Raw genomic sequence first — 14,898 nt, 5'->3', positions numbered from 1 at the left:
GGCTCTCACCAGGCTGTAGGTCTTGTTCTGCAGCTGACTGTGACCTTAAAGTTCTGTGTTATGAAAGAGGGGTCCCTCCCGCCTCTCTCAAAAAAGTGTTCCTTTTGTTTATATTTGAAATGGAAGGGCACAGAGGACCATGGCCAAAGGAGCTTTAGAATGCTTGTCTCCTCTAAGCAGGTCTTTAAATTAGGTCTCTGTCCCACCTTCTACCCTAGGCTTCCTGTCAGCTTTCTTCCAAAACTCCACTAGACCCTCCATCACAAAGGCTCTGATCATTTTGAAGGATTGTTTCTACGGTAATGTCCATAGGTTCTCGGGGCCCATTTCCCAATAAGGTGGACTCAGTGGCTTCCTCAGAAGCAGCCCATTACTGCCTCTCTTGCTCCATCAGTAACGCGCAATGCTAGACAGTGCCCTTGAGTTACCTCCTTCTCTAGTCCTGAACAAACAGTGAACTTTCAGGATTAGCATTCTGTTTTCTCTTTCTTTTCTTTTTTTTTCATCCCTGTCTTTTGTCTTCAATCTCTAGGAGAAGATGTGGGCTACGTTGCAAGCGAGATAACAATGAGTGATGAGGAACGAATTCAGCTGATGATGATGGTCAAGGAGAAGATGATCACCATTGAGGAAGCACTTGCAAGGGTAAGAGCATAGAGAATTTGGTTTACATTGTGAGTACTTGGCCCCCTGACGTGAAAGAATGTTTGGGGATTGCTGAAGCCTGAATGTTTATGTCTGCCTTCCCGACAGCCCCGTGAATCCATATATTAAATTCGTATGCCCAATGCCTTGTTATTTGGAGGTGCTTAGGTTCTAAGGGTGAAGCCCTCGTGAATGGAATGAGTGGGCTTATAAAAGAGGCCCCAGAGATCTCCCACACCCCTTCCCCCATGTGAAGACCCATGGCGAGAACATCGTTATCTATGAACCAGGAAGCAGGTCCTCACCACACACTAAATCTGCCATCACCTTGATCCTGGACTTTCCAGGCCCCAGAATGGTGAGGAATTTCTGTTGTTTATAAGCCATCTGGTCTATGGCAGTTTGTTATAGCAGCTGTAGGGGACCTCAGAGGTACAGGAATAGATTCTTTAAAGTAGTGTTTTGATGATATTTTGGTGGTGGTCATCAGGGACCTGTGTTATCAGATAAAATATTGATTCCATTCTATTCACTTAATACAAGCATTCCATGTTGTAAGTTTTCACTTCCATATTCAGTGACTACATGAATAAATGCATGGCAAACATTTTTGAGGTGTGGACCACTTTAATGAGGAAAATGACTCTCTGAATGCCATTGCAAAATTCACAAGCCTCATCAAAAGATTGGGAAGAATGTAGTAAGTACAAAAATTGTTAAATAAAAAGCCAAGTAAAATTTAATATAGGACAACCATTATAAACACCCATTCTGTAAGATGCCATCGCAAACAAAACTTTGAATAACCTAAAAGTGAAGCTTAAGGTCTACCTTAAACTTTTGCTTACTTTTATTTTAAGTAGATATTAATTATAGTTTAGCGTGTCACACTTTTTGCTCACACTTACATAGAGCACTAGAAGCAGCCTAATGAACCCTTAGGGTGCTAGGGTAGCATTCGTTCCTGAGATCGCAGTTATTAAGAGATTTCCTACTTGGTTGTTGCCAAACCAGCGGACTGATGGACCCTTGGGTTTCTGCTCTGAACAGTAGGTTTGGTGCTGTGTAGACAGTGATAAATTCTGCAGGTTTAGAAACAAATGAAAACTTTTAAGTCACCAAGGAAGCATTTAATGTGTTAAGACTTTTCTAGGAAGTAGAATCTTAAAGGATCAGAAACTTTGAAACTGACAGGAGCACTCAGTTTCATTTAGTGTACCTAACTCTAAACCTCAATAATTAAAAAAAAAAAAAAGTTTAATTTATTGCTGAGACAATTATGGGGAGGGGAATAAAGCACTTGAAAGGAATGGGAGGTGGGACTGGGTATAGCGGGAGTCCTGAGGGCCAAGGTCACCTCCAGGTGCCCATCTGCTCATTTCTCTTGCTCTGTGGATTCGAAAAACTGGAGATGACCTTGGCCTGTGGTGTCCCTGGTGGACCTAAGTAGTGCTGGACCATCGATGGAGCAGATGACAGGTGTCAGCCCCCTGTCCTTGCCGAGGATCCCCTTTATGCTCAGCCTGGTCTACCTGCTCCACCACACCTCTGGCCGCCAGGCCTCGCTCCGAGCAGAGGCACAGAGTCCACCAAGTATTTTTTTTTCCAGTTCCGTTCCTTGAACACGTTATGGCATTTGGGGAAACGTCCAACTGAATGCCTAGAAAATACACGCGCGAAACATGGACCTGCATTTAGTTTTACCACGGTAGGCGAGGTATTTACATCTGGGGAGTGCTGCTGCTGCTTTGCCTTTTTAATCATAACAATGACGATCAGAATGCAGATGGTGTCTACAGTCATCTGGCCATACCTGTGTTTGGAAAGAGAGTTGCAGGGGATGTACCTAATCCAGTTTTCTTGGAGCAGAAGAAGATATTAAGAGTGGCCTTGGGATGTCTGGGTGGCTCAGTTGGTTGAGGTTCTGATTCTTAATTTCGGTTCAGGTCATGATCTCAACGGTTCATGGGTTCGAGTCCCACATCAGGTTCCATGCAGACAATGGAGGCTGCTTGGGATTCTCTCTCTGCTCCTCCCCCACTCACGTGCACGTACACGCACGCTCTCTCTCAAAATAAATAAATAAATACTTTTTAAAAAAGTGGCCTTAACACGGTCAGTTGTAGGTAGCACATTTCTATAACTGAAAAGAAACAAAGGAATATTTTCAAAGTTGGGGAGAAGAAAGAAATTAGCTTGGAGCTCTTTCCTGAGCAGATCATTTTATCAGCTGGCCATTGTGTACCTGGAAAGGAAATCAGAAGTTAACGCCACGAGAGGGTGACACAGCGGCGTGTGGATTTGGATGGAGGCGTTAGCTGTGCCGTCTGTCTGTTCGCAGGTGGGCTGCCGTACCTAATTTCAGGACAGAACTCTCCATCAAGAGATCAAAAATATTTTCTGTAAGGCAGTCCGGAAGCACAGGCTGAAGAACAAAATGGATGACATTCTCTAAACTTTACTAGATTCTGCACACAAACATAGGTGTCCTTTGCCAGTTGATGAAATAGCAAGGAAGCCTTTTGGTCTGCTCTTGGCAGGGGCGGCGTACGTCTTCAGCTGCTGGTGCCTGTACAGCCTGCTGTACTGGCCAGAGACCGCACACTTGAAGAAAGATGTTATTTAGAGCAGATAAGAGTCTGTGGAAAGGATCTGCCTCTTTAAGGACCAGCTCAATGATCTCAGTGTGCTTGATCATTGTATTTAAAGAAAACCCTAAGACTTGGATCTCTTGATGAGAATGGCCCTTCAGGACATCAGGTGTATGTTTCTCTCACTGTCAATCAGATACCTAATGACCCATGGGTAGAACATCTAAACGTTACTCCTGACAGGACAACCCAGTATCAGGAGAGAAATTTCCCTGTTTGGAGCTGGGAGTCCCCCCCCCCCATACATCCTTGTATGAGGAAACATTTTGTCTAATGTCAAACAAAGACACTCTGGTCCGTTATGCTTTGCTTATATGAATTTGATCTCATTGATGGATATTTCATACACAGCCATGATTCATACACTTGAAAATCCCAGTTGTTAATACAAACTGAGATCAAAATGAAAAAGGCTAGGGGCGCCTGCCTGGGTCTGTCAGTTAAGCGTCCATCTTCACTCAGGTCATGATCTCGCAGTTGGTGAGTTCAAGGCTCCACATCAGCCTTGGTGCTGACAGCTCAGCTCCGAGCCTAGAGCCTGCCTCAGATTCTGTGTGTGTGTCTCTGTCTCTGCCTCTCCCCTGCTTGTGCTTGTCTCTCTTTCTCTCTCTCAAAAATAAATAAAACATTAAAAATTTTTTTTTAAATGAAAAAGGCTGTAAGGAACTAATATTTGAAACGCCACTGTAAGCTGCAAAGCGGCATTTGAAGAGAATGAAATTTATGAAACAACTCTGTATTTTTTTAATGTGTAATTTAAAAAGACAGTGGCTTAACTTAGGGTTCTTATATTTTATTAATTGAATAGTTCCATCAAATCTAATGGCACTTCAAACATTTTCTAATAGTTTTGTGGTGGATACTTACCACATGTGCTTTAGGGAAGTCAAGCTTATTAGTAAAAAAAAAAAAAATTGGGATCTAGGTAATTAGCATTTTTTGTGTAATACAATTTCCAGGTGCTAATTTTAGCTAGTTTGATTCTTGGCAAATAAGTGACAATGGGTGGGCAGGGAATAAACTCCATTTTAAAGTTTTGGCTAGAAGAGAACCCTTGCTTTGGAACCATGATGCGCAGCAGGATGGGGCCATGTTGTAGGAAAATATATCCTTCGACATTTTACCAGGAGGCACTATCTATAGGAAATTGAGGGAGGTCTGTAACCATGATTTAATAATCGTATTTCCTAAAGTAAAATATAAGTATCAATACAAAAGACTACTCATGTAACTTGATCCAATTGCTAAATATTACATGTTTATCCATCTGAGAAATATGTGACTGGTCCCATAAGGTCGTATCTGGGTGAAAGTCCTAAATAAAGTATTTGGGGTTTAAATAAAGATACTCGAGGTTTGTCACTGACTTGACTGCCGCTAAGTGAGGGGAGGCAGCAGGAGAGCCAGAGGAAAAAGCTGGACAGAGATGTGATTTGAGGGGAAATCTAGCTTCAGGCCAATCCCATGGGGAGTGGGGAGCTCTAGAAGGTGAATTGCATTGTAAAGTTGTCCTATCAGAGAAAGAGAAGCTTAAAGCTGGTTGGGGAGGAAGAGGAGGCAGCCTTCTAGGTAACTCTGGGAAATGGCTCCTGTCAACCACGGATAGTTCTCCAAAGAGAACTACAGGATATAGATGTGAGCCAAGATCCACAATAACTGGGGACTTGGTGAACAGTTTTGTCAACAGAGTCTGGGCATCTGGTATACCAGAGCTCACACTTACAAACCAGGAACCTATATATATAGGTCAACCTATATAGGTTAATCTAAACATATATATGTTATTAAATTGTTATAAAAATTATTAAATTATTTCCTTGCAGCAGCTTCCGTGATCAATCACAGAGGCTCATGGAGAAAGTCCCTATAACAATAAAATAATTATGGGGTTTTTAAAATATGGCCCATAGGTGAAAAATGGAAAAGATTCATCTCCAAGAAGAAGCAGAAAAGAACTTAATCACCGTCTCCAAGTATATGAAGGATTATTAAACAACATCTCTTCAGGATGTACTGAAGAGTGTTTTGTTTTATTTTGTTTTAATCTCTACTGAAGACAGAATAAAAAGAAATGAATTTAACTTGCAGCTGGAGGGGATTTAGATTAGATATAAATGTTCTTTTCTTGTAGAAATGGGAACATTTTAGAATCTCCTCAAAGGTTTTAAAAATAGAGTAAGCATTAACCTATTAAAGATGGCCATCCCTCTAGGAATCATGTCCTAAACTTCAAGTATGAGCAGACTGTGAGACTACAGAAAATGGGATATGAAAGGAGTATTTCCTCCCAAGACAGACATGCACACACACGTGCACACACACATGCATATGCATGCACACGCTCATACATCTGTCTTTTTTTTTTTTTTTTTTATTTCTATCAGACTTTATGGAGACAGCTGCTACATAAATGATGTACAAATGCATCTGAGTGGGTGTGTATGGAGCCATCACATTTCAACAAAACAGACCCATGCAGTCCCCAGGTCCAGCGGAAGTCCCAGTAAAGCACTAGATTACTGTATAGCTTAGACGAGACTTATCTTTCAATGGTGCAAAATAGATCAGGCTGTGAACACACATTTCTGACCTGTAGTGAAAAAGGGCTAGTTTGTTTTATTTTTTATTTTTATTTTTATTTTTTACAAATAGTTTATTGTCAGATTAGTTTCCACATAACACTCAGTGCTCATCCCCACAAGTGTCCTCCTCCATGCCCTCCCCCCCCACATCATCTGTCATTGTTTTAAAGATATAGGGTTGCTTTAAAAGAGCTAAGTTCTCAAATGAAATCATCAATTGTCTTTCTTCCATGAAATTATATGTAAGTCAGAACTTCTTTGGGAGCAAAGTAAAATATAAAAATGTAGTTATATAAAAAAGAGTCAGGTTGGGTTTTCCCCCTGTAAAATACACTTAAAATTCTTTTTAGAGATCCTGTTTTATAGCTCTGAAACATAGAATTGTTATTTAAAAAAATTTTTTTAATGTTTATTTATTTTGAGAGAGACATAGCATGAGTAGCGGAGGGACAGAGAGAGAGAGAGAGAGGGAGACACAGAATCCAAAGCAGGCTCCAGGCTCTGAGCTATCAGCACAGAGCCTGACGCTGGGCTAGAACTCTTGAACTGTGAGATCATGACCTGAGCCAAACTTGGACGCTCAATTGAGGGAGCCACCCAGGCACCTTAAAACATAGCAATTTTAAATTAGAAAATTAAAAAACAATGTAAATTTGGGTAGAGCTTAAATTTGAATCTCTCCCTGAGGAAGCACAGGTACTCCCCTAGGCCCCAGAGTAAATGAAGGAAATGGGCAGATAGAAGAAGTAAAATATTGAATCTGTTATGATTGACTAGTTAGGAATTTGTTTTGTTTTGTTTTTGTTAAAGATGAAGCTTAGTTAGTGGCTCCTAGGAGGGGGACCAAAGGCTGAGTATAAAAGTACGGCAGAAACCCGGAGAACACAAATGATAACCCTATTTTTCAGTCGCCGCCCATTCCCATCATGCAGGGAGAATGTAGCATGTCAGTAACCAGTATATCTGGAAGGAAAGAGCATTCCTTTTTTCTTTTTTAATTTAAAAAATTTTTTTTTTTTAATTTATTTTTGAGAAAGAGACACAGAGCGCTAGCAGGAGAGGGACAGAGAGAGGAGGAGGCACAGAAACCGAAGCAGGCTCCAGGCTCTGAGCTGTCAGCACAGAGCCCGATGCGGGGCTTGAACCCATGAACTGCAAGATCATGACCTGAGTTGAAGTCAGATGCTTAACTGACAGAGCCACCCAGGTGCCCCAGGAAAAATCATTCTCATACATAAATGTACTATAAAGATTAGGGTAAAAATAATGCCCCTGATGTACTAGAAAGACTAAAATGATATTAGCAAAGAGCAAGAGTTCAAACTCTTGGAGTTGATGTGAACTTTGAGTTCACTTTGATCTCTACCACAAGGGTGGTGATAACACTATGCTCATACTGAATCCGTGGCATGGGTTCGGTGTGCTAAGAGCTTTGTTGTCTTAATTCTGGTAGTTCTGTGAGATAGCTTCCTGTCATCCCCGTTTTCAAAGGAGAGGAACTGAGGCACAGAAGAGTTAAGTAATGGGCCCAAGGGATCCCAGTTGACACTTGGTGCTGCCGCTAGTTAATCACTACTGTCAGCCTTCCCCAGGTTGTCTCCCATCACACGTGTGCGCAGAAAAGAATTTCATGGTAGAAATGATACTTTGGAAAGTTGCTCTTCCCTAGAGGGCTATTGACAGCATGGTGACTTTGCCACATCCACGTAGCTCCTGTGGGTTGAGGACAGTCGTGTTACCATCTCCTGGGCTGTTAGGTCAGATCATTTCTGCTTTTTTTGGTGTCTTCATACATGGAACTGATTTAATCAGTGTCTTAAATTTATATCTAAGCATTACTTTATAATAGAATTTTAATACAGTGGCAATGTAAGTGTATTATGTTACAGAATTAAATTTCTACATGTTTTATGAAAACACACTTGGAACTTCTCACATTTGCCATCCTAAAAGATCTTTCATCGAATTCTGTTCCCTTACAATTGCCAATTTCTTATAATGCCTCACCTGTCTTTCTATTCCAGAAAGTAGAAGCCTTGTTTCTTTTTTTTTTAATTTTTAATTTTTAATTTATTTCTAGGAGAGAGAGAGATACAGCGTGAGCAGGGGAGGGTCAGAGAGAGAGGGAGTCACAGACTCTGAAATAGGCTCCAGGCTCTGAGCTGGCAGTCAGCACAGAGCCCGACGCGGGGCTCGAACCCACGAACCGCGAGATCATGACCTAGGCGAAAGTCGGACGGACGCCTAACCGACTAAGCCACCCAGGCGCCCCTAGAAACCTCGTTTCTAAACCCACACTTTAAATCGCTGAACATATTCTAGATAGTCTGTTATTTTCCTCTCATCCACAAGGGTCCCCAGTAAAACCCCTAATGTTTGTTAGCTGATAACATATAACTGGTAACTTGAAGCAGTCTAGAGCAAGAGAAGCAAGTAATTTTAGAAAATCCATTTCAGGTTTCCACCTCTGTTTTACCAAAATGTCTACCACATTGTGTCTTCTACAAAAAGAAGTTATTCAGAGACCAAACTACAGACAGTTTCTGTTTTGGAACTTATAATTGAACGGAGAAAGATCACCGTTGATGCTGGAGGACCTTGGTGGGAAAATCAAGGTTCTTTTAAGAATCCAGGATACAAAGAGTCCGTTGTGTCTGTCTGGTTGTTGTAGGTGAAAAATCACAGGACGGACTGCGCGTCGTCCCCTCAGCCTCAAGAACCTTGTCTTTGACTAGCACTGAGTTCCCAACTGTGGCATGAAGAAAGTGCCAGAACATTCTCTCTGCTGCTTGGGAGACAGCCCTGGCCATTATTTTCATTTCAATCTTTCATTTTCTCTTGCAGCTCAAAGAATACGAGGCCCAACACCGGCAGTCAGCAGCCTTGGACCCTGCCGACTGGCCAGACGGTTCTTACCCGACATTCGATGGCTCGTCAAACTGCAATGTAAGTTTGCGGTCTCTTCGAGCATCTCGACCGCTTCTACGAGACAGTAGATCTTGGCCGGTTTCTGCCTTTGGACTTCTTTCTGCATTTACCAGGTCCCCCCTGGATCTGAAAATAAGTTTCTCATCTGATACATTACTCCGTTTTCTTTGCTTCATAGACTTATCTGCAGTCAAAACAGTGCTATTCATGCTGGTTTTTTTAATTGTGGTAAATTAAATGTAACAGCATTTCATCTTATATGCGTTTTAAGTTCAATTAATATTCAGTTAACTACATTGAATGTACAAATGCTGTGCAGTCATCACCAAAATCTTCCAGAAATTTTTCATCATCTCAAACAGAAATTCCATAATCCTTAAGCAGTTGCTCCCTTTCCCTAACTTTGGGAATCCACCACTCTGCTTTCTAGATGTGACTATTCTAAGTCCTTTATGTACATGAGATCATAGTCTTTGTCCTCCCGTGTCTGGTTTATCTCATGTAGCATAATGTTTTCAGGGTTCATCCACATTGCACCATATGCCAGAACTCCATTCCTTTCCTAAGGGCAAATAATATTCCACCATATTGAAAGACCACATTTTGTTTATCCATTTATCTGCTGATTGACACGTGGATGTTTCTTTTTGGCTCCTGTGAAAAATGCTGCTGTGAACATTGGTATACAAATATCTGTTTGAATCCTTGCTTTCAGTTCTTTTCAGTATGTATCTAAGAGTAAAATGCCTAGGTCACATGTTAACTATATGTTTACTTTTGTAAGGAACCACTATACTGTTTTCCACAGTGGTCGTATCATTATGTATTTCTGACAGCAATGTGGGAAGGTTTCGGTTCCTATACCAGCCCTTGTAATTTCCCCCTTTTCTGTTAATAGCTATCCTAAAGGGTATAAAATGGTAATGAGAATGTATATATATTCCTTAGAGAAATACCCATTCACATTCTTTGCTCACTCTTGAATTGGGTTGTTTCACTGTTGGTTGGTGACTTACAGGGGTTCTCTGTATATCCTGGCTATTAATCTCTTACCAGATGCACTTTCATTTTGGGGTTGCCTTTTCACTTTCTTGATAGTGTCCACACCTAGCGTGAAGCCGAATGTGGAGTTCGATCCCACGACCCTGGGATCGTGACCTGAGCTGAAACCAAGAGTAGGACACTTAAGTGACCGAGCCACCCTCACGTCCTCTCCTGTTTTCTTTTAAGAGTTTTAGAGTTTCAGCTCTTAAGTTTAGGTCTTTGACCCATTTAAAGTTCATGTTTATATATGATATAACAGTTGGGTCCAACTTCATTCTTTTGTAGATTGATACCCAGTTTTCCTAGAACCAGTTGTTGAAAAGACTGTTCTTTCCTCATTGAATGGCCTTGGCCTCCTTTTTAAAAAGTGACTGCCCGTATGCTGGGATTTATTTCTGGGCTCTGTTATTTTATTCCATTGGTTTATATGTCTGTCCTTTGTAGGTAGCCTACTGTTTTGATTCGTGTAGCTTTGTAGTACGATTTGAAATCAAGATGTGTGAGCCCTCCAGCTTGGTTCTTCTTTTTCAAATTGTTTTGGCTACTCAGCTCCCTTGAGATTTCATGTGAATTTTAGGATGGGTTTTTCTATTTCTGCAACAGATGCTGTGAGATTGGTTTTTTTGTTTTGTTTTGTGTTGTGTTTGTGGGTGGGTTTTTTTTGGTGCCATGAGATTTTGATAGGGATTGCATCGGGTCTGTAGCTTGATCTGTGTGCTATTATCATCTGAACATGAAGTTCTTCCAACCCAGGCACACAAGGTATCTTTGCATTTATTTGTCTTCTTTAATTTCTTTCAGCAGTGTTTTATAATTTTCAGTGTATATGTCTTGTCTCCTTAAGTTTATTTCTTAAGTATTTTATCATTTTTTATCTTATTGTAAATGAAATCGTTCTCTTATTTTCTTTTTCACATTGTTCATTACTAGGGTATAAAAACAGAACTGATTTTCACATGTTGATTTTGTGTCCTGCAACTTTGTGTCCTACCTATTTTTGAGAGTGAGCGAGCAGGGGAGGGACAGAGAGAGAGGGAAATAGAGTATCCCAGGCAGGCCCTACTGTCAGCTCTGTGAGACCATGATGTGAGTCGAAATCAAGAGTCGGACACTTAACCAACTTAGCCACTAATGTGCCCCACAAAATTCATTCATTAGCAGTTTTTGTGTGATGGAATCTTGAGAGTTTAAATTTGGATGACTTTTATTATTCATGGTATTTTTAAAAAGCTTTTTTAATGCTTTCTATTTATTTTCGAGAGAGAGAGAGAGCAAGAGAGAGAAAGCATCTGCAAGTGGGGGAGGAGCAGAGAGAGAGAGGAAGACACAGAATCCAAAGCAGGCTCCAGGCTCCAAGCTTTGCACACAGAGCCCTATATGGACCTCGAACTCACAAACCGTGAGACCATGAGCTGAGCCGAAGTTGGATGCTCAACTAACTTAGCCACGCAGCATCCCTAGTCATGGCATTTTAATGTGACCAACAGAGCTTTCTTGGAATTCCACAGGGATTGTGGGAATGTGAGTTGCAGGTTTCAAGCAGACATTTTGTGATGTCATCATCAAACTGCATGGAGTGAGAATGGAAGGAGTCATCCTTTCCTCATTTCTTATGCAGTTGTTTTGTTTGTCAGGTTATCTCTTCCTTAAAATCTAGAAGCAGCTCTGCCTCCCTGTCTTCATCTTTTGGTCTCTTCATATCCGTGCTCCATACAGGTAGTCATCTTTCCATAACATACCTCTTCTCTTGCATTCTCCTGTTTCGAAAAAGCCTGATGGTTTTCCAGTTCTGTAAGATAAATCCCATACATATTCCACACTCCAGACACTTTGCAATCTGGCTTTAATCCATTTCTCCACCCTCCTTTACCACCCCTGCCCCTAATAGCCTCCACTCCATCCACACTGGACCCTGCATGTATTACTGAACACACCTTATATTTTCACACACTCTGCTTTTTTTTTTTTTTTTTAATGTTTATTTATTTTTGAGAGAGAGAGTGCGAGTGAGGGCGGGGCAGAGACAGAGAGGGACAGATGATTTGTGCTGTCAGCACAGAGCCGGATGTAGGGCTCGAACCCATGAACTGTGAGATCATGACTGGAGCCGAAGTCAGATGCTCCACCGAATGAGCCACCCAGGCGCCCCTCACACACTCTGCTTTAACTCATGCAGTTTCCTCTATCTAAAATATCTTCCTTCAGACTTTTCCAGATAAAAATCTGTGCGCCCTTCCAAGTAAAGTCCAACTGGAGTCTCCTGAAACCTTCGTTAGTCTCCTTAGTATATTTTATTGCTGCCTTTTCTGTGCTTTGTTAAGCTAGCTTTGTACACGAAACCTGGCTGTTTTCCTGCAGTATCAGGAAATGCAGGAAATGCAGTATCAGCATTAATTGGACACATTCTAGCCTCCTTGCAAATCATGAGCTCCTTGAGCAAGAAAGCCTTGCTCTGTTATCTTTGTGTCTCCAGCGAGTGTCTGACTCAGTGTCCACTTCATATGGTGTGTTTGTGTTTGAGAAATACTAGTGAACAAAGTTACATTTAAACGTTCATCTTCCCTGGCTGCTGTAAGAGCATGTTTCATGCCCTTTAACTACAGACTCTGTCTTTATGGCTTCTTTGCATCTAAGCAACAAATGATGGCTTATCAAAGGTAAATATAAGCCTCCTGCTACTTTCTTGTCCCTGATTTCCTGAGTCAAGCACCAGATTTCCATTTCAGCTAAAAACAAAACAAAACAAAACAAAACACACAGAAAAGAACCCACAAAGGCTTATTAATTTGAAAGCCCTGCTTGGTTTGCATTTGTGTGAAAGAGACGGAGACGTTACCGTTTGTAATGATAAATGTATCACACGCTAGCCAGCATCGTGTCCTGGGACTATGAGGTAATCCAGAGGACCCTGTTTGTGGATTTCAGTGTGCCTTCTTGAGTCTCTTATCCCGTAGTCCTGAAGACTAGCATAATTTAAATGTAAATCATCAACCCAAAGAATCATGAAGAATAAATACAGTAACTCAGGACTGATGTGATTCAAACCCAATTTGGAGAGAACACAAAGACTCAGTTGTCCATAGTGGGTCCTTTAGTATCAGGCTCACTGTATACTGCCCTGATTAATAGCATCAGAGTCAAGGGGAAGGTTATAAGACTATCCAGTCAGAAAAAAACAGGACTGTAGAAAGCCTCACGCACTTAGACGGCAAGGAGGGATGCTCATCTCATTTAGGAAAAAGTTAATATAAATGAAGTATCGCAGTGGTCCGGAACGAGCTGCCAAGAAAGCATTCTTAGGTATTGTTTTGTTGGAGCCCCTCAGAGGGTAAATCAGAACCATCATCTGGGTATACGTTGTCGGAATAAAATGGGTTCCTCTTAGAAGTTGGACATTTATTGTCTTGAGCATGTCTTTGTTCCTTTAAGGAGACAGCCAAGCGCTTGCTGTATACTAGGCTTAGTGTTAGATATTCAGGTTACAAAGATAGAGGAGTGGGAGAGACAGGCCCTGCCCCAACGGAGCTCACCCTGCAGTGCAGAGGTAAACATCAACCCCCACATGTGCTCACACAGACTTGAGATGTCATGTCGTTATTAGCATCGTAGCAAACCATTTCGTCATAGATGACTCCAAAATAAATCCAGCCTGTTCTGTGTGGATATTGATTCTCCGTTTCCAGTATAATCTTCCAGAAGCTCTAGAGTAACTTTGCACTGAGAGAGGTGGGGGAAGACAGGCCATTGAGCCGTGGAGTTTTCTGAAGTGCTGTTATTTACCCTGCATATTTTGCTAGCTGGCTTTGTGCAAACAGCCCACACCCATTTCCAGTCACCTGTTCATCCCTACAGCCGACCGCCACTTGCCACTTGCTTAAAGTTTGCTTGAACTTGATTGCGATCTTAACTTAGGTGGCACTCTGCCCCTCTTACCCCACGTTAGCCTGTCCTGTGTTTTCATGGAGACTCAGCAAGAAACTCCATCCAAAATATTCCTTCTCAATTATGCTACATTCGCCTGATAGCAGAGTAATTAATTTCAGATAATTCCCACTGTGTCCTACTCGAGCTGTGGTGGGTTAGGCGCTTTGATTATGTTTTGTGCGAGGGCCAAGGCTTCTCAGTTTTCCATGGATTCTTTTCTCTACTGAGATGTAAATAGCCCACTGGCCATAGTTGGGAATGTCCAGGCCATGAAAGTTTCAGGGATCATAAGCCCTTTGTCACCAGACCTCAATGCCTATATTGATGCCTGCCGCACTTTAGGATTTCATTTGCATTGATTTCATAGGCTTCCCCACCCCCATAACTGACAGTAGATAATTGCGTGTTGCTCCACAATAAATCCATATTCACATTCCTGGTTTCCAAGAATGTAAAGTACTAAAGATAGTTACCAGGGGAAGTGAAAAATAGCTTTCTCTTTGCCAGAGACTGTGTTCTCTGCTGTTTTTCATTAATAACAAACTTCTGTTGTGAGTGTTAGAGTTTTTTTTTCCAAGAGTTGCTGGTTGAGTACTTCACTTGACTCCTTGTTACTTATCTGAACATTTATTTTAATATATTTCATTTTATTTTGATAAATTTTATTTTCCTTTGCCTCCTGCGGGGAGAAGGTTGTTAAGAGTTCTCATAAAGCCTTCAACTTTATGCCTTGAGGTTCATCTTACCTTCTGGTTAAGAAAACGCTCAAGGAAATCACGCTCTCCATCCTCTGGGTTTATAGCTTTTTACTCAAGGCGCCAGTAAATGACAATTTTCTGTGCTTCTACAAATTAGTAGATAAGCGTTGGTGATGTGTTTACGTATTAATGAAAATGCGGTAAGACATCTTCCCAAAAACTGTCAGATTCTAAATTGTTTAATGATGATGCTATTTATTAAAAAAAAAAATACATGACGTTGAGGAAAAATTAAAGCAACAACAGGGACAGTGAGGCACAAGAGGCCATGGAGTCCATTGCAGACTTACTTTCATTCCTTTTGTGTGTCTCACTTGTTACAAAAGGTGTCCCAGAAAAACCTGGAATTATCTGGAGCTTCTTGAC

General features: G+C 41.3%; 1 protein-coding gene across 1 annotated transcript in view; it reads left to right on the top strand.

Moving 5' to 3' along the window:
• Positions 1-14,898, top strand: part of SASH1 (SAM and SH3 domain containing 1) — a 202,717-nt gene that overhangs the window by 123,768 nt on the left and 64,051 nt on the right. Inside the window, exons 7-8 of the mRNA XM_039221679.1 lie at positions 533-645; positions 8,723-8,824. Coding sequence (XP_039077610.1) covers positions 533-645; positions 8,723-8,824 — 215 coding nt within the window. The remainder of the gene's footprint in view (positions 1-532; positions 646-8,722; positions 8,825-14,898) is intronic.

The sequence above is a fragment of the Hyaena hyaena genome, unplaced genomic scaffold (genome assembly GCF_003009895.1).
Source record: "Hyaena hyaena isolate Hyena2069 unplaced genomic scaffold, ASM300989v1 scaffold_996, whole genome shotgun sequence".
NCBI lineage: Eukaryota > Metazoa > Chordata > Mammalia > Carnivora > Hyaenidae > Hyaena > Hyaena hyaena.
This window is presented reverse-complemented; position numbering and strand designations above follow the sequence as displayed.